This window comes from Dryas octopetala, chromosome 1 (assembly GCF_963921425.1).
Source record: "Dryas octopetala chromosome 1, drDryOcto1.1, whole genome shotgun sequence".
In the NCBI taxonomy this organism is placed as follows: Eukaryota; Viridiplantae; Streptophyta; class Magnoliopsida; order Rosales; family Rosaceae; genus Dryas; species Dryas octopetala.
In genome coordinates this window covers 8098941-8122464 of record NC_141366.1, presented here as the reverse complement: position 1 = coordinate 8122464, position 23524 = coordinate 8098941, and the positions used below count along the sequence as shown (strand labels likewise).

The 23524-nt window shown below is 35.8% G+C and overlaps 3 protein-coding genes across 3 annotated transcripts; all 3 read left to right on the top strand.

The window, feature by feature from the left end:
- Positions 1–980: 980 nt before the first annotated feature.
- On the top strand, positions 981–3659 carry CLPP4 (CLP protease P4). The gene is made up of 2 exons (XM_086229897.1): positions 981–1478; positions 2962–3659. Exons 1-2 carry the CDS (start codon positions 1075–1077, stop codon positions 3443–3445), a joined length of 888 nt encoding a protein of 295 aa, XP_086086023.1. The 5' UTR covers positions 981–1074; the 3' UTR covers positions 3446–3659.
- Positions 3660–4755: 1096 nt separating this feature from the next.
- Positions 4756–17304, top strand: LOC147297295 (toprim domain-containing protein). The gene is made up of 21 exons (XM_086249079.1): positions 4756–5211; positions 5442–5575; positions 6147–6202; positions 6291–6348; positions 6460–6570; positions 7050–7133; positions 8347–8427; positions 9016–9081; positions 9169–9285; positions 10999–11046; positions 11133–11218; positions 11301–11391; positions 11919–12101; positions 12618–12749; positions 14130–14191; positions 14763–14846; positions 15107–15238; positions 15815–15911; positions 15989–16123; positions 16311–16378; positions 16804–17304. Exons 1-21 carry the CDS (start codon positions 4953–4955, stop codon positions 16841–16843), a joined length of 2124 nt encoding a protein of 707 aa, XP_086105205.1. The 5' UTR covers positions 4756–4952; the 3' UTR covers positions 16844–17304.
- Positions 17305–18740: 1436 nt separating this feature from the next.
- LOC147297294 (Sec14p-like phosphatidylinositol transfer family protein) lies at positions 18741–20934 on the top strand. The gene is made up of 4 exons (XM_086249091.1): positions 18741–19914; positions 20006–20130; positions 20227–20371; positions 20466–20934. Exons 1-4 carry the CDS (start codon positions 18883–18885, stop codon positions 20721–20723), a joined length of 1560 nt encoding a protein of 519 aa, XP_086105217.1. The 5' UTR covers positions 18741–18882; the 3' UTR covers positions 20724–20934.
- The last annotated feature ends 2590 nt before the right edge of the window (positions 20935–23524 follow it).

Here is a 23524-nt window from a genome sequence, read left to right as displayed (position 1 = left end):
TGTTGTGTACTAGTGTAAAAGGAAACCAACCAAACTCTTCTGAGAAAAATGAAAAAAAGGAAACCAACCAAACATAAAGTTTGTTAGATTTGTGATATAAAAATTCACCTTGCAAATCAAGTAATGCCAAGACCAACATATGACCTAATTCTAAATTCAATCCTGACATCCCATTTTATATGTTGATAGTAGATGATGAACAGTTAGGCAACAATACATCAATAAATAATGGTCTTTCTCTGCATAATGTTAGAGAGGTTTGAAATTCAAATTTTTTTTGCCTAAATAAATTAAAGAGATAATTAGGCTTAATTACTTTAGGAAAATAATTTTTAGATGGAGACCGGGAGTGTTTTAAAATTTATAAGAAAATCTTTTTAATTCATAATAATTTATAAGAAAATTCTTTTAATTTATAAAAAAGCCCTTTTAATTTATAAGAAAATTTTTTAAATTTATAATAAAGTCTTTCCCCAATTTGAAGGGTATTTTCTCCTATTGAAGAGTATTTCCCCTCCTAGGGTGTAGAGTGGGCTTTCTAGAGGCTGCATGTTAGGTTTTAACTCCGAGATTACCTAACATAAAACCGTCAAAGAAAAAAAAAAAGGATTTAATTAAAAACCCTAAATCACTACCGGTCTTAGTATAAGAAAAATTCATAAAATAGACTGTACTGTAAGTCTCCTTAAATTAAAATAAACCTTAACCATGTATTTCACATCACAAATCAAATAATGCCAAGACCATGAGACCTAATTCTAAAATAATACATCCCATTTTATATGTTGTACAGTTTATATTTTCTCTAACAAGTAATGGAAAGTGGGTTTCTTTATTTGTAAATTTCTTTTTTCAAAGAAAAAATTTAATAAGTAGAAGTAGAGCCAAACTCTCAAATTTCGGGTCACCCAAACCCGAAAAGCCCAAAGAGATTTATAGGTCACCTTAAACCGGATACAAGGTGTAAGTGGGCCACTAGACCTGCCCTCCGCTCTCATTTACCTTCTTCCTCTATCAACAACTAAACGCGCAAATCTCTCTCTCTGTTATCAGACACTACCCAACTGTACAACCATGGACGTGCTCTCAATCTCAACGCCACTCTTCTCTCACACCCCCACTCCCAACCTCTCTCACAGCACTCGTCCCAAACCAATCTCCTACTTTCCCACTTCTTTACGAACCCCCACACTCAAATCTCTGTCTCTCCAAACCCCAAAACCCACTTTCATTTCCAAGTCCCAAGCACTCGACCATTCGCTCCTTATTTCCTCTGCGCCTCAGACGCCGGGCACGGCCATGAGAGGCGCCGAGGGCGACGCCATGGGGCTTTTGCTCAGGGAGAGGATTGTTTTCTTGGGCAGCAGCATAGATGACTTTGTGGCCGACGCTATTATTAGCCAGTTGCTTTTGTTGGATGCCCAGGACTCTAAAAAGGATATCAAACTCTTCATTAACTCCACTGGTGGCTCTCTCAGGTTCTACATGCTTTTTTCGCTTCTGGGTTTCCTTTGCTTCTTATTAGTTGCTTGAAAACATTGAAAATGGACCCTTTTTAGGTTATGATGTTATTTTATTGGATTTCATTGTAATTTGTCATGTTTGGGGAAAGACACTGATTTTGACATCATTAATTATTGATTCTGTATTTGGGTGTTCGACTTTCTATTTGGTTTAGTAAGTATGGTTTAATTTTTTGATATGGTGATAACATTGTGAAATATGCTTATATAGATGTCTCATTATATCTTATTTGCACTTTTGAATGGTATGTTTTTTCTTCTGCTTTGTGTTTGGATGAGACTGATACTTGATAGATAAGAAAATTGATTTAGATGGTTTATTCATGTATCATGGAGACTAAAGTGTTTCTGGTTGAATATGTTATGAGAATAGAGAAAGGCTAAATCTTTGGGTCGAGATTAGGAACAAAAGCATGTTTACTTTGATATAGTTTAAGATACGGTTCTGAGTTAAGGTAGGGAGTGACCTAGTGGAAATGACATACTTAACGTACCCTGCCACTCTCTCTTCATGCTCCCAGTTGCATAACTTTCTGGTTTCGAACATGGTTAAATTGGAGTTTTTCTAGTCACAATGGTTGTGCCTGTGTACTTTAATGTTAACATATTTTTGTAGCATCTGCACTGATACTTTTTGCCTCCTAACAGTCAAGTAACAGTACGAATTATATAACTTATATGCATAAATACATGGGTACTAGTGCACATACACATATGTTAACACATGGTTTAGGCTTTGATTCTTCAGTGTCTTTGTCATTCCTGGCTGGTAGAGACCCAAGTAACCTAAGTTGTCCATGTAGAGGTGGATAGGATATTTATCTGCAAATCAGCTGGGCATGGAGCAGCCAACAATGTTTGGATAATTGCTCATGGAAGGGTCTAAGGTTTGTATATTACTTTCTTGATCTATTATATTCAAGGAAGTAACTGGGAATATTCACCATTTGTTCCACCATTGTCTAGGTGTAGTGAGATTATGGCATAAGTTTTTTAGGGAGGCAAGGTTGAGTTGTGTGATCCGGCATCATGTGTTTCTCTGTTTGTTAATAATTTTGTGCTTTTGGTGGAGGACATGTTTTTAGGAGCTGTGGCGTTTTGGTTGTTTCTTAGGTGATTTGGTTGGAAATGAATTTTAGGGTCTTTGAAGGAAAATGTTGGAGCAGGTAGGTTTCGTGCTTTTGGGATACTCACAATGTGGGCATTGGTTTGTAAAGAGTTTAGAGATAATACCAATTGTCTTTTTTTGCTCGAGAAAAAAAAAATTACTAGAGGAGATGAAAAATAGTAGCTCCTGCCATGTGGAAAACTATTTTTCTGTATATGCTTTCATGTGCTTTCATGTTAAACATTATTCTGCTGTATATATTTTCATGTTGTCACTGTTCTTAGTCTTCTTATTTGCTTGCTGACTTGTCTTTCCTGTTATTTATGTTAGTGCTACAATGGCTATTTATGATGTCGTTCAACTTGTGAGGGCTGATGTCTCCACAGTTGCACTTGGCATTGCAGCATCAACAGCTTCTATAATCCTTGGTGGTGGCACCAAAGGCAAGCGGTTTGCAATGCCCAATACACGGGTTATGATTCATCAACCTCTTGGAGGTGCTAGTGGCCAGGCAATAGATGTGGAAATTCAAGCCAAAGAAGTCATGCATAATAAAAACAATGTCACAAGAATTATTTCAGGTGTCACCGGTCGCCCATTTGAACAAGTAGAAAAAGATATTGACAGGGATCGCTATATGTCCCCCATAGAAGCAGTTGAATATGGAATAATTGATGGAGTTATTGACGGAGATAGCATTATTCCGCTGGAGCCTGTCCCAGAAAGGGTGAAAGGAAGACTGAATTATGAAGAAATTAGTAAAGATCCAAGGAAATTCTTGACGCCAGACGTCCCTGATGACGAGATATATTAGTTTTGGCCATTTGATTGAGAGGTAGATCATTCTGACGGCTTTCTGATTATGTGTTGATTACATAGAATTTTGTGCTTAAGCCATGAAATTTGAGAAACGCAGAACTTGTGTAATTAAAGCATTGATACCTTTTTATTCTAAAGTTTAGTGATTATTTCAGTTAATGGTCATTAAGAAAACAGCTATAATATGACCTGGATTCATTTTGGTTGCATGTTATGTCCCAGTGACTCCTTTTTTGGTGAGTTTGGTGAGTTTAAGATGACTTTTACTGTGAGTTTTAGATGACTTTCGGTTAACAAGTGTTGCTCGGACATGAACTTGCAACTTCTTGATTTGGTTTGGACTGCTCGGGAAGTAGGATTTAGGATCTAGGATCTACAAAGCAGGGATATGTTCTCAGATTGCATACTAGATGAGGTAGGAGGAGCAATGACACAACTACATCAGAAATGAGTTCATTCCAAATACAGAGTGCACAGGATCACAGCTAAACTGCTAACTTGCAACTGCATCTCTCTCTCTCTCTCTCTCTCTCTCTCTGAGGCCGAAGGGCATTGACATATATGGAAAAGCTGCAAAGGTGATTGGGGGATCGCTAGAGATTATTTGTTCTGTACATCATGGTCTGTCTGGTATAGTGATAAACTGATAATGAATGTGTAATATACCACCACTGATAAAGCTATATATTACATACGGGGTTGGGCTTTACCGTTGATAATGTGAGCCGACTAGATTTTGGGTAGGTTCGGGTTTTCAATAAGAAAATTAGACTGTTGCATTCATGATCATCACAAATATGAGAGTTTTCCTAGGGCAAACCTTACAAGGCATCATTTTCCAATGATTGTGAGAATCACAACACATGAGATCCCACCTTATTGTGAGAGGATGTCTCATATGGACTAAATCGTAAAAAAGTGTCTTTCTTATGCCTTAAACATCATATAGCATTAGCACTCAAGATAATTTAACAAATTGGTTTATATGTTGACAAAAAAGATACAAATTGTAATGCTAGCTTTTTTTTTTTTTTTTTATAATTTTTAGATTCCAATTTTACTCTCTAAATAAAAATTGAAAAAGAAAAAAATATTTATGTCTTTCCATCATCTTTCTTCTTGTGCACGGCCATGACTAGCAATGATTTATTTTTTAACTTCTAAAATTTTTTAAAAAAGATGAGGGGATAAAAATTTGATGATGGGTTATAAAGTAATTTTCAAAGTAAATAGGAATTTAATTGAGGGTATAGCTCCGGGTTGGGGCAGGCATCTTATTGTCGGGTACGGGTTGGCAGGTTAGATAATTTTGATTAAAGATTTTGAGAACGAGCGCGCAACCAGACGGCGCCCCTTAAACCCCTCCTACCTGACCTGACCTTTTTTCTTCTCTTCCCACTTATTCACTGTATGGAACCCAACCCAGTTGAAGACCAAGAGAAAAGAGTAGGAAGCCATTGACACACAAGTTGTTCAAAACCCAGTTGCGAGTTTGCAGAGATATGCGTCTTCTTCTTTCTCGACCTCTTCGCAAGCTTTCCTTTTTATCCTCAACCTCTAGTCCTCTAATGGGCTCTAAGAAACTGTTCAAGTCCACTTTCCTTTCCAACCCATTAACCCCTTCTTTACATAGACACCCGTTTCACTCCCACAGACTCATTTTCTCTGCTCTTCCGTCAAAACCCATGTCTAAAACTGGGCCACTTTGCCTTAGGACTAATGGATATTCATATGCCTCCCATGCCAGTGCCCCCACACCAGGTATGACCCTTCAGACTCATGTGCATAAACTTGAGCTAACACAGAAGGATAGAAAATATGGTGCTTTAGATTTTTGTTTAATTATTATTTTTTGTATGATGTTTTTGAAGTTCAATTGAAAACCCCAGAAGAAGGTAGGCATGTGTATGCGTGTGTGTGTGCGTGTGTACATTTGGACGTTTTTTTTTTAAGGATTATAAAAATACTATTTGTTTTAAATTTGTATGTAGCTCGTTTGGAAACCCCAGAAGACCAGAAAGTGGATTATAACCAATTGGGGATTTTGAAGCGGAAATTGACGGAGCTTGGCATCGACGGTGAAATGTGGTTACCAGGGCAGTACGACAAATTGATATGTCCAATGGTATGTTATAGTATTACTTCTGCCCCCTATATTATAGTTTATTTCAGAAAATCTTTTGGAGTTTGGTTTGTTTAGGATTGTATTAATTACTGAATCTGTAAGATGGTAATTGTATAAGTATAAGCTTATGTGCCATTTTTGTTCATTATTTAAGTTTATGAAATCTATAGGATGTTCTAATATCCCTCAAATGCTAAGCCTCTTATATATAAACAATTAGTTGCGGGAAAGAAATTAAGGCAATTTTTTTTTATTGAAAATAAGAATATAACAATGACATTTGAGAACACCAAAAACAATCTCTCTTGACATTTCCCTTTATAAGGGCTGGAGACACATATAAGGGTGGAAAAGGCCACATATAATGGAAAATTTTCAGTGCAGTAGATTAAGCTGATTAAGGACAATTTTTGAACATTTTAGCAATTATTTAAGATAGAAAATTTGGGAATTGGAGTAGACATGATGTACTACAGACTGGTTTGAACCAGTAGACATGCTTTTCTTTTAAATGAGTCAAATAAATAAACGAATTTCCAGTCTTAAATTGAAGTGATTTCTCATATGCTAGTGCAAAGGTGGCGAAACAGAGGAAAAGAGCTTCTCCCTTTTTGTTTCGGAAGATGGGTATGTTTCTGCTAGTATTTTACAAGCTTTCTTCTTACTTATTAACAGATTGAAAATCATACTTATATTGTCATTTATGAGTTCTTAGGGGTGCTGCAGCTTGGAATTGCTTTCGTGGAAAATGTGGGTGGAAAGGTGTCACAAGGGTATGACTGTTTCTATATCCAAGTTTGATTTAGAATAGATTTCTATTACATTATATTGAAAATCCATGGATAAGAGAGTGACTTGGCATAGGGCCACCCTTTCTCGTGCAGGCATTTGCACAAAGAAGGCCGTCATATGAAACTCCAAATAAAATCACCAAAGTTAAGAACATAAGGGAAATCACAGTGGAAAGCCTAGGACTGGAACCACTTTGTGAGGAGGTTAAAACTTCTTATTATTTTCTGAAGTTTGTGTGCTTCTCTTGTTAATCCTTTTTTATTGTTATTATTTTCTGAAGTATGAGTGCTTATTGTACTGGATTGTGACACTAATACCAGCAATATTATCAGTAAACTTATGTTTTTCTTTCCTAGTACAACATAGTTGTCATTGATATGGGCTGTAAACAGCGTTGTGTTAGGGATGATTGAGCCAATTTAGTTGATTAGGTTTAGTTAATTGAGCTAATTTAGTTTATTTTTTTGAGCTGATTTGGGCTGATTTGGATGATTCCTAAGAAATTTTCTGTAACTTTTTGTTTTTGTTTTTTTTGTTTATTTTATTATTATTATTTTGATGTATGGCTATAGATGGCTATGTAAATTGGTCAATTGACGAAGAAAAAATAAGATTATCTTCTCCTTTTCTTAATTTTCTTTTCAACAATAGTGAATTCATATTTATTTTTCCCTTGTTTCAGCTTGTTGGTTATTTTGAGGAGCGAATGATATCAAGGGAAACATTGGAGAGAAATGCTGTAATGCAAAAAAGTACAGGTGATCAGGTGCATGACGCTAAGGAAAAAAAATTATTACTTTTTCATCTTTATATTATGATGCTCATGATCTTAGTTGTGTAAATTAGAACAAGATGTTTATGTGAGTAATAAAATGATCTGAATAACTAGACTTTAGAAGTATTCTCTTTCCACCTATAGCCATCACAACTGAACCGGACAGATGAAATGGAATCAGAAGTTTTGTTTGCAAACGTGAAGAAATAGATCTTCATAGGGCTATCTATTTTGGCTTTAGGTTTTTTTCAGTAAAAAACATTAGATTGCCTAATATAAACCCCACAAAAAAGTGAGAGTGAAGAACTTTAGAATATCAGACAGTTCTCTAAATTCATCATGGTTCGAACTAATCATAATTCATAAACTGATGCAGGACAACACAAGGTGGGTGTTGGCCTAGGGCTATGGTGGGCTTAAGATGATAGAATTTTTAAGGAATAGAATGTTTTAGAGAACAAAGAGGGTTTAGGCTGCTGTAAGTTTAGAGAAATGAGAGAGAGAGAGAGAGAGAGAGAGAGAGAGAGAGAGAGAGAGAGCCTTCATCAACACTTGATGTTCATTCATAAAAATCTGATTCGGCTATAGCAAACAATCCTATTTATAGGCTTCAGATACATCCCCAAAAGACTTCGAAAAATAACAAAAGGCTCATTAAATACGATAGAAATATGAAATACTATAGAAATATGGAAAGAGTCATTAATACTCAAAGACATTGTTGTAGCTACTAATCATAAACATCGGAATGGTTCATAATGGTTTGGGCATTCTACTTCCTGTATATGAAATGTCTCTTTTCTCACATAAATTAATGCATCATGTGTATTTTACTTTGAAATTAACTGCATCCTATGGTTTAAATAGTTAAGAAATAACCTTTCATAGATTGGATATTCTAATTAGTTCCAGATCTTCATAATTGACTTCTATTTGTTATATATAAAGCATATGAATATCAAAACATTGTATTGATGAAGTTATACTTAAGGTATACAACCGAAAAAAGTTGCATTTAAACTTTACTGCCCCTTTATTAGAGAGTGGTGATTCAATTATTCTCGATAACATGAATTAAGAAAACTTAGGGTGATGCCAAGCAAAATCACCTCAGTCCTGAAGCAGATATTCCATTTAAGTCTATTCGACCTAGATGTGACTATTATCTTGCCTTACCTAATTGCTTCTGAAATTTTATATGCAGATTTCCATTGCATTTACTTATTGGAGGAATGGAAAGCTTGTTAGTTGCAAGTATCGGGACATCAACAAGAACTTCTGGCAGGTTCTTGCAATAATTGATATTTTGTATATCTAAACCAAGTGTTTAAACAAGCTATGGTTGAAATGCTGAGGATATATTGTGTGTGTGTGTGTGTATTTATGAGGGTGCACCTTGGTGCAATAGTTGGGCTTGCCCCAAGTGACCTGGTGGTCGTGGGTTTGAGTTGCAGAAACTACCTGTCTAGAAGCAGGGTTTTGACTGTTTACATCTTGTCCTCCCCATACCCTGCATTGACTTGGCGCACCAGGCCACTCTTTATGTCTGACTCAGTGTGTGTGCGTGTGTGTGTAGAGAGAGATAGAGGTTCTGATAAGTAACTAAAATAAGTAAGCAATCCTTTCGATACTTTTTGCGGTCACGATTAAAATACTTAAAGTGGGGGATTAATCATGGATCTAATGGTCCAGGATTAGTTATTTATTTTAGTTATATTATTTACTTACTACAATCTTACTTTATATATGCCTTTGCGCGCATAGATATCCTCATAACATGTCTTTCTGATTATATATATATATATATATATATATAGTTTTTTGGTTTCAGTAATATTGTTATTTGGATCTCATTATTTTGCTTTTATCTCAGGAAAAGGATACTGAAAAGATCTTCTATGGGCTGGATGATATAGAGGGAACTAATGATATCATCATTGTATGGCTTCCACCTTTTTTTGCAGTGAATGATGCCTTCAAAAATTATATGGAACCTGATATCTATTATATTTGTTTTATAATTTAGGTTGAAGGAGAAATGGATAAGCTTGCAATGGAAGAAGCTGGCTTTCGTAATTGCGTGAGTGTCCCTGATGGCGCTCCTCCAATGGTTTCCTCAAAGGAGTTGCCACCTGAAGAGAAGGTTTGTGTCATCCTTAAGAAGTTCTATAACCTTTTCTTACTTTAACTCGTCCAATTTATTCAGAAAGTGTTATGCAGTGGGGGTTACTCTACAGATATCAATTTGGTACTTGAATTTTGCATATCCAATGCGATGTTTACCCGTGAAAAAAACTCCTTGAAATAACAATGAAATATCTCTTACATTTTTTTTTATAGGAAATGTGGACTTTTATTTAATAAAAGAAAGATGAGTTACAAGAAAATATGGACATCCTCTTCTCAAAAAGAAAAAGAAAAAGATGGACATCCGGTCCATCTATACGTTACCGACTGCTAAAGCCTAACGAGAATTAAGTTACATTCAACTCAACCTCCACCAATTAAAGATGAATTAAACTATATGGAACATCTCTAAAGTGTTTAGACCATGACTCCTATAGAAAAGCTAAGTATCTGACTCTGTCCCCAATAAAATCCACCTCCGCTACCTTGTTCTCAAATATGATGTTATTCTTTTCACATAATAGTCTTCTTCTTGGCCCCAACACCCAATATCCTCACAATTATTTATTGGCTAAACAAATGCAAAAATCTAATCCAAATTTGTGATGTGAAAGACCATTGCTGAAGCAACATTCTTCCCAGGTCAGCCTAGCCTGGCTTGAGAGGGGCTAGGCCTGCTGAACTCAGCTCCAATTAGGCTTGATTGCTAACTGGCTCAGGTCAGCTTGGCCTTTCCTTTAATACTAACCCAAGATGGGTGTTAGGGTCAGCCAAGCTCTACCCAATCTTTTGACTTTTTTAGTTTAAATAATTCAGCTATCTAAACTTAAGTTATTAATTAAATAAAACTAACTCAAACCTATAACAAATAAACAAGCTCATGTAACTAATAAAAATTATTCGTATAATATTTATAATAACATAAATACATAAGCTGAGCCTCTGGCCTGGCCTATTGGGTCTGGCAAGAAACCTTGACTGAAGCCTAGCCAAGCCCTCCATGGGCTGGCCCAACTGATTTATAACATTGGCTGGGCCAGAAAAATCAGGTCAGGTTGGATTGGCCATTTGGCTTTGCTGCCTGTCCGTATCACATCCGCTGGGCTGGTAAACCACTCTTCCAAATCCTCCTATATGGTTAAAAACCATGATTGGCTGGATTTTCTAATATAGAATGAAAAAAGGATTCACATTAAAAGACCCCCAAAATCATGAATATTCCAACATCTTTTGTCAGACTGGATTGGCTTTAATAATATTGTTAATCAATGCAACAAATCTGAAAGTTCTGTCATTCATGTCCCTTCTAATGTTTAAGTTCCAGGAAATAGACTCCTTCTCACCTAGGGAGAAAATTACTGTATTATGATTCAAAGATAACCAATATAAATAAAGAAACAAGAGTGCAAAGATAGTTGCTGTACCAAATTTCTTTCCAAACTTGAATTTAGTCCTATTCTCAATCACAAATTTGGTGTTAAATATCATTTGTATGACCATTCATTTTCTCATAATTCTTTTGCGTGAAAATTTTGTTCATAATTGCGGTGATAGATTGGTAATATTGGGTGATGGGTTTTGTTTTTATTTGTACTGTGATGGGGCACTGCAGAGAAGGTGGAGCTAGAATATCCCTTCTGCATCTAATTACTAGACAATTTCAATATCTGCTTCTCTTTGTGAGGAAAATTTGGATCTGATGCTCCTTTTGTCTATTATGTAAAGCTAGGATACAAAGTATCAATATCTGTGGAACTGCAAAGAGTACTTACAGAAGGTTGGTAAATAAGTTTGATGCTACTAATTACAACACGTCATTAAGGATTTCCAGGGATTTGGTTATAATGTTATTAATTTTGATAGGCATCACGCATTATACTTGCCACTGATGGAGATGGTCCTGGTCAAGCCCTAGCTGAAGAGCTTGCACGTCGCCTTGGAAGAGAAAGGTTTCCATGATTGTGTCCTGTTGTTGTTTGCTGTTTAAATTGAAACTATCTTGATCTTGGCTTGCTATCCATGTGATTGCAGATGCTGGCGAGTCAGTTGGCCAAAGAAATATAACATTGTTCACTTAAAAAACGGGAAAAATGCCACTGATCACTTCAAAGATGCAAATGAGGTCAGAGACACTGCATATATTGTGATGAGGATTTAGTTTGATATTGGATTTTTATATTATCTCCGATTGTTATATGTTCGATGTATACATATAATAATAAAGTGTAGATCATCTTACAATAGTTTCTGTCATTCGAAATATATCTGTACACATGTGCTTGTGCGTATATATATTTCTTCTGAAGATTGAGTTGATTTGTGGGATAACAGTCAGTTTTCATGTTGCATGTTCCAACATATGTATACATATGAAGCTGGTACAATTCTGTTTTTCCTTGCATAATAGCACATTCTTGTGATATTGTTCTTAATCAGGTTGCATGGCAATAAATTTCTGATAATGTGTCTTGCGTCATGCTTTGCAATGATCTGTATCATGCATCCTCCCTGGAACTGAAAAAGATCTTATCATTGGTATTTTGTAATGCTCATATGGTTTGTTCTGAAGAGCCATTCTAAATTTATTTGATATTTTACTCTGAAATCACTGTAGCAATCCTTACCTTCTCTTGTAATTTGCCTGTACAGGTTCTCATGTATTTGGGTTCTGATGTATTGAAGGAAGTCATTGAGAATGCTGAGTTATATCCTATACGTGGATTGTTCAAATTTGGAAAGTACTTTGATGAAATTGATGCATATTATCATCGGACTCTTGGGTATGAGTTTGGTGTCTCAACTGGGTGGAGAGATCTGAATGACTTGTACAATGTAAGCATAGACCGGGGTTACACGTTTCTAAGTGACAAATAATACTTCAGCATATATATTCTTGTTTTTTATGTATTGGGTTATATAATTATAGTAAGGTGTATGAGAACATAACAAGAGAGGACTTATACATTAAATTATTATTGTAAGGTCTACACATTTAAATGGAATTAATACTTATATATGGCCTAGGTATATATATTGTACAATTATGCCAAATGATCTGGTCTGATGTTTTGTTATTCTTTTTCTATGCGTTGATGGCAAAAAAGATATAAATGAAAGGGTTAGCGTTAGGATAGGCTATCGCATCCAATGTACCAAAACAAATATAAAGGAAATAAATAATTTATGTGTTTCCTTTTCTTAGCGTTATCATGAGTTATCACAAGTATATTTATAGAGCGTGTTTTACATCTGGTTCCTTCTTTTGTATTCTGATATGTTGAAAGATCTGATGGGGATGAGTAGTTGTGAAGATACATGCTTTTCTAATTCTTATGTTGTTATTTTAAGGTTGTGCCGGGTGAGTTGACTATAGTAACAGGGGTCCCTAATTCAGGCAAGAGTGAGTGGATTGATGCTCTCTTGTGCAATATCAATGAGAGGGCTGGGTGGAAATTTGCACTTTGCTCTATGGAGAACAAGGTAAGCTAATTAATTAAAGAGCTTACATGTGCTGTTTCTTCTATATGGATCCTCCTGTCCTTTCTATATGTGATTTGTAGACAGAGTATGGCTTAGACAAACGTTGGATTTGGAAGTTATTAAAACCTTTGTGAGTTGAAAACTAGAAGAATATCTTCATATTTTTCTTATTCTGTTTCTTGTACTAGAGTCTGACTAACTTCTGAGAATTCTAACTCCAGTAATCTTTCTCTGGCCTGCATACAAACATATTATTTTTCTCTCTCTGAGAACAATGAAAATAGGACTGCAACTCTTTATATGAAGCTTGCTGTCCAGAATATAGCAGAGGTTTAACTATAGACCACCCAGTTGAGGACCAACGTCCTTAGCATTTACAGAATATAATCTGCCCTCTAAAATCCCTGGAAGATTTCCCTATATACTTCAGAACAATTCTGGATCCAAACCTCTTTATTCTATGTGACAAGAAACATCCTTGAAAATGATACATCTCTTTTCCAATTTTACCATCCTAGACCTTGACTTTATGACTCTGTTTCAGACTGTGTAGAGTTTATTAACCATGCATTATTTATATCCTCCTTTTTGAATGGGTCAGGCTGCCACAGTGGTCAATCATTCTCAGCTGAAACTCATAGTGCCCTAATCCTGCATTTCAGTGGTGATCATTTTGCTGTCACTGTGCCTGGTTCTCGGTGTTGGGAATAAATCCTCATGTCATGACAAATATTAATAACAATAGAAATATAAAAATAATAAGTAAAGAAGCCAAGAAGATAAAATCATAAGAGCACACCAATATATATGTGGTTCACCAAAATCCTGCCTACGTCCACGGAGAGTGTTCACCTTCACTATATGAGAAAATAAACTTGTACAAGAATCACTGCTCAAGAGATAATCCCAAACCCGAGCCATTGTATCCAATTGGATACCCCTTGTACACCCTTTCTCAAACCTAGTGAAGAACACTTTACACACCTCTCTCTCTCTCTCTCCCATCTTTTTTTCTCACTTGAAGACACCTTGAGTTGATAATTAAATGGGAAATAACCCTCCTGTTTACATAGTCTTACTGCCTTAGAGGTAGGTATAATTAGCTTACAAATAACTCAAGCCACCAGTAATGCAAATGGTTGGCCTTGAGTTTAGTTCCCATGCATTGGATTTTTCAATGCACTCATTATTGTTCCAAATTGACCTAACCTCCACTCAGGAGGGGTCCACGAAACCCAACACTCTAGTACCATTCTGAGTGTGCACTATTATAGACGTAATTAGCAGATCTTTTTAACCATGTTCTCTTATGTCATAGTTTCATTTTTGCTCCTTGTGTACTCTCTTTCATATTATACCCTTCTCATAAATGATTTACAGGTTCGGGAGCATGCGAGAAAATTGCTGGAGAAACACATAAAGAAGCCTTTCTTTGATGCACGGTGAGTTTAAAGTATAAAAAAATTGAATCGCTGATTATTTCAGTAAGGTTTTCCAAAACCGAAATTTTAGTCGAGTGATCAGTAGCCATTTTCAAAAATCTGGCTCACTTATTATCGTACACCCTATTCCTCAAAAAAGAAGGATGAACAAAACAAAATCAAGCAAAGTATAAAGATCTCCTGCATGCCGATATGTATATATGCTCTAATAATAATTATAATATGATGATTTTCATTTTGTGGTGTTCAGATTTTTCTGCTACATATGCAAGTCTATGATAAGTAGAGTGGCTCCATTGTAACTCTACCTAGCATAAATCTAAATTGGTTACCTACCAATTTTGATTCTTTTCTTAATCTTTGTGTTATTACCTTTTCCTGTAATTTAATAGTCACGTTCATCAATTTAAAATCCTCTATGAGTTTCTCAATTTTGTATTTCCCCTTTCTTTTTATAGATTGGTACTATGGTGCTTTTCCAATATCCTTAGATCTACTCTTTCTTTCTAACAAACTATCAATTTTGCATGTTATGATCATTAACTGTCTTTGATTTTTTGGCTGACTATAGTTATGGTGGTGCTGCTGAGCGGATGAGTGTCGAAGAATTTGAGCAAGGCAAACAGTGGTTAAATGAAACGTTTTATCTCATAAGGTAGGTTGCAGTATCAAGTGAACTGTTTGGACTATGACAAAACCATACAATTTTTTTATGATTAATTATTGTATTGGAAAATATACCCCATGCCTACTAGTGTGCCTACTAGTGTATTGCAATGTGAGCATGTCAAGAACAATCAGATTATATCTTTGATTTCTCATGTTATGAGGTTTATCAATTATGAAACTTAATGTATACCTGAGTACTGATCATATTGGTGCCTTTTTTATTTTACTCCTGTGGCCATGTTATAGGTGTGAGGATGATTCCCTTCCAAATATCACTTGGGTTCTTGATCTTGCACGAGCAGCAGTACTTAGGCATGGGGTGCGTGGACTTGTAATTGATCCTTACAACGAGCTTGATCATCAACGTCCTGCAAACCAGTGAGTCTTTTCAATACATCTTTTATGTTGTATTTTCTATAATTTGTTGCTGTTTTGTTGTGCATGTGAACCAGAACAGTTAAGTTTCTGAGTTTTTCTGAGTTTTAACTATATTAAGCTCTTCTTTCTTTCTGACTTTGGGAAAATTATCGCTAGTGTACATTTAAGGAATTATGTTATTGAGTAAAGGAAAATGGCAGAGTTATTATAACCTTTGACATGTACGGATTAGTAATTAGCTGTGCTCAATCTTGTTTTATCTTATTGCTTGTTGTTGGGTTGTTTTCCTACTGTCTTTCTCCCTTTAATATAAGTTTATTCTGCTTAGGATTAATATTTCATTTTGGAGAAAAATAAAATAAAATTGGGGATAGCCATCCTGTTAAAAGTATTAGGAGTGAACCGTTCTTATTCATAGGGATCTCTTACCATGCTAGCTATGCTGCCCTAAGAATTCCTTGTTTTAGTTGCATGCCATAATTCTACAGTCTTTTCCTTTTTTGGAGCAATTTATAAGTTCACTTGAAAGATTATTTTTGGTTTCATTTTAAAGATTATTACTGCTACTGGTAACAGGACAGAAACAGAGTATGTAAGTCAGATGCTTACCAAGATCAGACGGTTTGCTCAGCATCACTCTTGCCATGTTTGGTTTGTAGCACATCCTAGACAGGTTGGCTACTCTGACCTCGACCATGCCTTTTTTTTTTAAGTTTCATTTGGTTTCTCTAATCATACCAATTGTAACAGTTGCACAATTGGGTCGGGAGTCCTCCTAATCTCTATGATATAAGTGGGAGCGCACATTTCATAAATAAATGTGACAATGGAATCGTAATTCATCGTAATCGAGATCCAGAGGCTGGGAACATCGATCAAGTACAAGTGAGTATTGTGCCTAGAATTTCCACACAAATATACAATATCGTATTATCATCTTTATTCCCATAAAAGATTCCACCCCATTATGGTCATGGTCATCACCTGTATCATTACTTTTTGTTATTGTTTTCATTGTCGTTGTGACTGATGTTAAGTGTTGCTATCTATTTGACAACTTTGCAACTCACAGGTTTGTGTTCGGAAGGTACGGAATAAGGTCTCAGGAACCATAGGTGATGCCTGTTTGTCATATGATAGGTATGGTATGATAAAACTTTATATATTGTGGTGTTATAGATCCAAGTATTTTTTTTTTGGCTAGGGATCCAAGTTTAATTCTGACTTCTGAGTAAGGAAGAATTATATTTGAAATTATAATTAATCATGAATTATGAATGCTGTGTGTTATCAGATTTACTTTGTGTTTTGAAATATCAGTAGTAGCATACCAGGTTATGCTGAGAAGGAAAAAAAGAAAAAAAAAATTGTTCTTAGGCATATTTTTTTGCAAGTCTACTTGAGGCCTTTGAGGTTATTGTTCTGTTGAACCATTTGCTTAGTTTTCTTTATATTGTTCACGTGCTCGCTCATTCTCTCTTCCCACTATGTGTGAAAGTTAATAGTTATGACTTATGAGCATCCTTTGGGCTGTATATGATGTTTTCAATGTTGTGCTTGAGCAGGGCAACTGGTCAATTTATGGATATTGGAAAAACCGAATGAGGGGATATCTATCATATAGGCAATTATGTGATCAATTGAGAACATCCCTGTACAGTGGAATCTACTTGCATCTGGGGGTGGTGTCTGGTGAGTGGTGAGATTCCTGATGATGCCCTGTGGGTGTTTTCATTTCATGAAACAGCAATGAAAAGGCTTTGCAGATGGCTCTTGATTAACCTTTGTATGTTACTTTCTTTCTCAATTATTGGGGATGTGGATGTAGTGACTTGTGTATGTGATCAAGTTGTATTCAACAATATAATGAATTCAAACCAAAATCATGTGTTCTTCTACACTGGGATTTCTCAATTTTGTATTTAGTTTTTTATCCAATTATTGAAGATGTGGGCATTTCATCTTTGTTTGTGGTGGGTGGAAAAAGTAGTTGATGGAATGAGCATATAATATAGGGTGGAAATATCAAGTCTTTCAGCATTCATATTATGATATGGCTGGCGCAATTAGCATTCTTCTTTATCTTTTCGCACTCTGTGATTCTGTATTGTGATTGCATACAAATCACTCCAGTGAATACTCCAAAGAGTTCCTTGTTAAAATATTCGGTTAAAATTTTCAACTTGCTTTACAATAACATGTTCGAGATTAAGCAATTAGTGGTAGAAATCTAGGAGACTCGAATTATTTACATGGAGTCTTGAAGGACGGTCTAGGTTAATTATCAATTAGTGGGGACCAAATCACTCTAATCAAAATCATCTACCACATGCAGCTGCCGCTTAACCAACTTATCATGTGACTTAAGGCCAAAGACAAACAAGTTGGTGCACGTCACCGCCAATCATGGCTTGCCAGATGGCTTGCTTTAAGAAGGCAATCAACCGGGAATTCAGGAAATCCCATTGCTGAAGTGGTGGACAAATATCTTGGTGTTGGACCTACATACAGATTTTTTTTTAAAATAAATTACACCAAAAAAAAAAACATAAACAGATTAAAACTTTTAAGAATAGATCTTATATGTGTTATGTGTCTGTCTTTTTTATATGTGACTTGTAACGCGATAAATACAATGAATTTATAAGACCGCGTTATGAAATTTTTTCTTATATAGTATTAAATTATCATAATAAGTTATATATTATGTTTTGAATTGTATAAGAATTTAAATGATGAACCAAGTTCAAAATAAGTAAGTAAACATATATTTTCTTAATCCGTAAATTTTTATATAACGACTTAAAGTATGAGATGTGGTCTCACAAAAATGACGAAGAACTTGGAATATTGTCATTTTCTTATACTTATTTTGATGCTAACATAAATGTTCCAAGTAATATAATATGCATTATGTCAAGTGACAATTATAATTAATTTATCATTATTTTTTGCTAATCAATCTATCATTTTTGTTAGAATACTAATGACGGTTATAAGAAATATGAAAATTGAAAACAAAAAATTTAAAGAAAATCTAGCTGTCTACCAAGAACCAAAAGAAAACAACGAAAAAAATTTAAAATAAAAATGAAAAAGCCAGGTAGTAACAGAACGAAATCAATGTCTATGGTGCTAATGTGCTATGACGAATTGGTCAAAGAAAAAATATTCTTCTTTGTGGTCTGACTGTCTTTATGGTTGGGCCAATGAATGGTGGGCATGTAGTTAAGGAACTTGAGATGGAGCGTACATGATCATTTCTCTCTGGCAAAGACGGAGCAGTGGGCCCAAAAGTGATTCTTTCACGCCACATTTTGCTGGCTTCCAGCCAAGCAAACAAAAAATCCTTGGGAAGAAGAATCCCCAACGGCTATCCTCTGCGGTGGCTTTACAGATATGTGACCGTTGGTGGGGTCCACCCTCTTGGAGTTTTTCAAAAATATATAGCCGTTACAAAGCCTTCACAAATCCCAAGCAACCCCAAACTCTCACTCTTAAACACAGCCACTCCTAGTCTCCTACTATCCTACACTCACCTCATTCACTTTCTCTTTCACCAAACAAGGCAAGCAACTTCTCTCCTTGTTCTGGTGTGTTTTTCACATTTTCTTGCTTTCTTAAGCTTTTGGGTTGATAGAAAAATGACTGTTGAGGTGGTCAAGGTTGAAGAAACCCAGGTGGCTGAAGTAGTTGGGGTTCTTCCTCAAGAGGAGCCCAAGAAGGTTGTGAAGCAGGTTGTTGAAGAAGATGATGATAAGGTGAAGGAAGTTGATGAGACTGAATCCAAGGTCAGAGCTGTTGAGAAAAGCTCTTCTTATAAGGAGGAAAGCAACTACCTTTCTGATCTCAAAGAGTTTGAGAGGAAGGCTTTGAGTGAGCTGACATTGAAGCTAGAAGAAGCCATTCTTGGCAACAACATCTTTAAAAAAGAGGAGCCAAAAAAAAATGAAGAAAAGGAAGAAAAGCCAGTAGCTGAAAAGAAAGAGGAAGCTGCAGAGGAAGAGAAGAAGGAAGAGGCTGATGAAAAGAAAGAGGAAGCAGAGCAAACAGAGAAAACAGAGGTACCAGAAGCTGGAGAAGAAGAGAAAGGAGCCCCAGAATGTGAAGAAGAGAAGAAACCCGATGTGGGTATCGATGAAAAAGGCTGTGAAGTCGACAAGGATATCTCTCTTTGGGGTGTACCCCTTTTCCCTGGTAAAGGTTGTGAGGGCACTGACGTGGTCCTCTTAAAGTTCCTGAGGGCTAGGGAGTTCAAGGTCAATGAAGCCTTTGAGATGCTGAAGAAGACCCTTCAATGGAGGAAGGAGTCTGGGATTGATTCAATCTTGGATGAGGATGTCTGTGCTGATCTGAGCTCGGCTGCTTACTTGAATGGCGTAGATCGTGAAGGCCACCCTGTCTGCTACAACATCTTTGGAGTGTTTGACAATGAAGAGCTTTATCAGAAGACGTTTGGGACTGAGGAGAAGAGAGGGCAGTTCTTGAGGTGGAGGCTTCAGTTGATGGAGAAGAGCATTCAGAAGCTTGATTTGAGGCCTGGAGGTGCTTCCTCTTTGCTTCAAGTCAATGACCTCAAGAACTCACCAGGACCTGTCAAGAAGGAGCTCAGAATTGCCACAAAACAAGCTGTTGATCTTTTGCAGGACAATTACCCTGAGTTGGTTGCCAAAAATGTAAGTTCTTTTACATGTTTACTTTTAGCAATAGACTAAGAATTGGATATTTGGATATCTTTTAATGGGTTGCTTATGATTTTGATGGCAGATTTTCATAAATGTTCCTTTCTGGTACTACGCACTCAATGCCCTCTTGTCTCCATTCTTGACTCAAAGAACCAAGAGCAAGTTTGTGGTTGCTCGCCCAGCTAAGGTCACTGAGACCCTTCTCAAGTAAGTGATTTATCTCCATTGTTACCCATCAAATGTATCATTTTGACTCCATTAGAAGCTTGCAAACTGAACTCCAATTGCATATTACATTTACAGGTACATTCCAGCTGAGGAGATACCTGTTCAGTATGGTGGCTTCAAGAGGGACAATGACTATGAGTTCTCCACTGAAGATAGTGCTGTTTCAGAGCTAATTCTTAAGGCCGGATCGACCAAAACCATAGAGATAGATGCAGCAGAGGTACTAATGAAGTCTTTTAGATTTTTGTTAGACTGCTTTTCTTTCTCTTTGAGCTTTCCACAAAATGATTGATTGTGATATTGTCTGATAACAGGTTGATGACACATTAGTCTGGGACCTGAATGTTTTGGGTTGGGAAGTGAATTACAAGGAGGAATTTGTTCCTACTGATGAGGGGTCCTACACCATTATTGTCCAGAAGAGGAAGAAAATTGGGTCTCATGAAGGACCTATTCGCAACACTTTTAAATGCAATGAACCTGGGAAGGTTGTCCTTACAATTGAGAACACCTCAAGCAAGAAGAAGAGGGTTCTGTATAGGCACAAGTCCAAGAAGTGCTCCTCATTCTGAGAGTTGAACTGTAAAAGTTCACATACATAATTCAATTTTATTCTTTCAGAATGGGACAATAAATGAGTGAGGATAGAGAGATTGATAGTTCATTCTTTTGCAGGATCACTATGATGCTGTCTGTAATTTGATATGTTTGATGTGTATTTTTTTGCTTTGGGATTTTCATTTTGCAGACCTTGAGAGTGAAATATATGTTGGTTTATTCTTTAGAGAAAATTTTTAAAAGATTGAATGGTTTTCTCTCTCTAGTCTTTTCACTTTGGTTTGGAATACCATTTGCTTAGCAGGGATTGTGAAGAGCAGAGCAATGAACTAAATGAAAGTTACAGTCTTACAAACTTAAACCCTTTAAATCTTTAATCCCTTAGTATGACAGACTTAAATCTTGATCCTCTTTTTTTTTTTTTTTCAGAATTCCATTAGCATTTCTTATATATAACAAGGTAATAATTCTTAAGAAAAGTGAAGTTTCTACTTTTAATACCAAAATTGATATAGAATTGGTCTTAAGCTAGAAACAATAGCATCAAGCACTAAAATATAGTTCTGAATTTTTTTTTTTTTGTCAAAGTTCTGAAATTAAATATGACAAAGAAGGTTGATGTAATTGTAGAAAAGAGAGAGCCAGAGAGGGGTGGGTTCCTTTAATTTCAGAGAACTTCATTAAAAGTTGGTGTAGACAAAGATGACTATTGAGGTGAAGGTTTTGCTTAATTTCTAGCTAGCTGAAGGCTTTGCGTAAGGGATATACTTTTGAAAATCTTCAAAAGAAAAGATGCGTGGTTGATGACTTGACAACCTTATCAAGGACAAAGAAAGACGTAATTGTTTATCTAAACTGGAACTTCATCCATGGTTACTCCAAGTTGTGGCCAAGTCAGGATTGAGTTTGGGTGGGCTGGGCCTAGGAAGTGGGTTGGTGTGAAAGAGTCTAAACACCAAATGGATACTTTTGAAAGAGGCCTGGACTGTTACAAATAGTATTCAGTTTGCTTCTGCTTAAGGGACAAGATAGCTTCATTGTTATCTGCCAGGAAATGTATGCACATGTCCTCTCTGGAGAAAGACTCTATATTTATGTATCCCAACAAGATGTTCATCTCTCAAAATCAAACTACGAATACCAATAATATAAAATTTTCTTATATTAATATTGGACTTTGAATCATATAGTATATAGATCAACATGAAAAGTCAACTTAATTTGTGGATGTAGCCACCAGCCACGATAGTGTTGCTAGCCACTATTCACGGCGCAGAATAGTATAGTTTGAAGTTAATCAATATTATCACGTTTTTCATAAAACTTAAACCAAATTGCACTTGATGAAGCTGCAAAATGTAGACTACAATAAATGGGATTGTACTTAAGAAGAAAAAGCAAAATACATATAGGCTACTAATGGCACTGGGGGATGGATAACTCTCACATTGGGAAAAATGGTAGCTAATTAATTACATTGATTTTCCAATATCAGAAGTCAGAACTCCTACGGTTGTTTGACTATGAATATATTTATATAGCACTATAATTAGGCAATTTGCTTGCAGCAGAATGAAGGTCGTTGACTGGGTTTGCGAGTCTGCTGTTATATTAGAAATTGAGAAGCTAGCCCAGTCCACAATGACAATCTCAACTCTTGAGCCTAATTGTTTATATATAAGTAAATCATTTTTGGTTTTAATTAGTTTGATATGATAGGAATAGATGGCGGACCCAGAAATTTTTATTTCTTTTGACTCATGGCAAAGAAAAAAAAAAAAAAAAAAAGAAGAGGAATAATTGATTAATTAATTAAAATTGCAGCCATCAGATTTGAGCGTATTTAGCCCATGCATGCTGCAGCTTGTCCAATTGGCCTTATCAGCCTCTCTTTGAGGTGTCAAACACCTTATCTTCGGACATTGTTGGGTTGTTGATAAAAACTCATAGCTGTGGCAAAGGATAAGTGGGCGCGATTCATACTGTGATTATTGTTCAGATTAAATTAACGATATTGTTTTACAGTTTAATGGTAAAACCAAGATAAAAAAAAAAAATTAAATAAATAAATAGTAGGATGGAGATCCCATATACACGTTCAAATTGATTTTGTAGCTGTTCTACTGATTGAGGACTGGGGAGGCGTTTGGCTGTAAATTTTGGTCATATATATCCACAAAGAGAAAGAGTAATTGACTGATAAATATGATTGAGCAATGTCTCCATCGTGCATCAATGGGTTGTTGAAAATTAGAGTGCATATCACATCAAACAATTGGATATAGAATTTGATATGATCCCATCCAGATGGTCCAGGCTAGCCCACTGCACCTCAACATAACCTAGCTATAAGCTATGTCATATATACGTACCTTGAGAGTTGAAAACATGTAAAAATATACCTGGCCAAAAAATAGAAAATATGTAAAAATATAAAATTAATGTTTTTAAGGAAACTTTCTTTCTTTCTTTCTTTCTTTTCTTTTATTAGTTATATTTTGGTCAACTTCTAGAAATTCGGCACATAACTTGAAATTCGTTTTTCATGTAATATATTTGGGATGTCCCCGTTGAATCATTCTTCTTATATAAGAATATGTTCTTTTTTTTTTTTTTTTTTTTTTGGGATAAGAATTAATCATTCTTCTTAATTTGTAAATTATAGAAGTAAGAACTTAAAAATACTACAAGTCTACAACTAGTAGCAGGCTACGGCAGTACTCTGAATATATATATTGCTTTTGGAATTGGCCGGCCGCGTAGCATTTAATTAAACCTGTAGCTGCATGCTACTAGGAAAATGATCGAGTGGTTG

Excerpts from the sequence above, each read along its gene's own strand:
- CLPP4 (XM_086229897.1), top strand. The coding sequence starts at position 1,075 with ATGGACGTGCTCTCAATCTCAACGCCACTCTTCTCTCACACCCCCACT. Across the intron at positions 1,479-2,961 it reads TCCACTGGTGGCTCTCTCAG|TGCTACAATGGCTATTTATG; the intron begins GTTCTACATGCT and ends TATTTATGTTAG.
- LOC147297295 (XM_086249079.1), top strand. The coding sequence starts at position 4,953 with ATGCGTCTTCTTCTTTCTCGACCTCTTCGCAAGCTTTCCTTTTTATCC. Across the intron at positions 6,203-6,290 it reads CTTTTTGTTTCGGAAGATGG|GGGTGCTGCAGCTTGGAATT; the intron begins GTATGTTTCTGC and ends ATGAGTTCTTAG. Across the intron at positions 15,239-15,814 it reads CATCAACGTCCTGCAAACCA|GACAGAAACAGAGTATGTAA; the intron begins GTGAGTCTTTTC and ends TACTGGTAACAG.
- LOC147297294 (XM_086249091.1), top strand. The coding sequence starts at position 18,883 with ATGACTGTTGAGGTGGTCAAGGTTGAAGAAACCCAGGTGGCTGAAGTA. Across the intron at positions 19,915-20,005 it reads CTGAGTTGGTTGCCAAAAAT|ATTTTCATAAATGTTCCTTT; the intron begins GTAAGTTCTTTT and ends TTTTGATGGCAG. Across the intron at positions 20,131-20,226 it reads GTCACTGAGACCCTTCTCAA|GTACATTCCAGCTGAGGAGA; the intron begins GTAAGTGATTTA and ends TTACATTTACAG.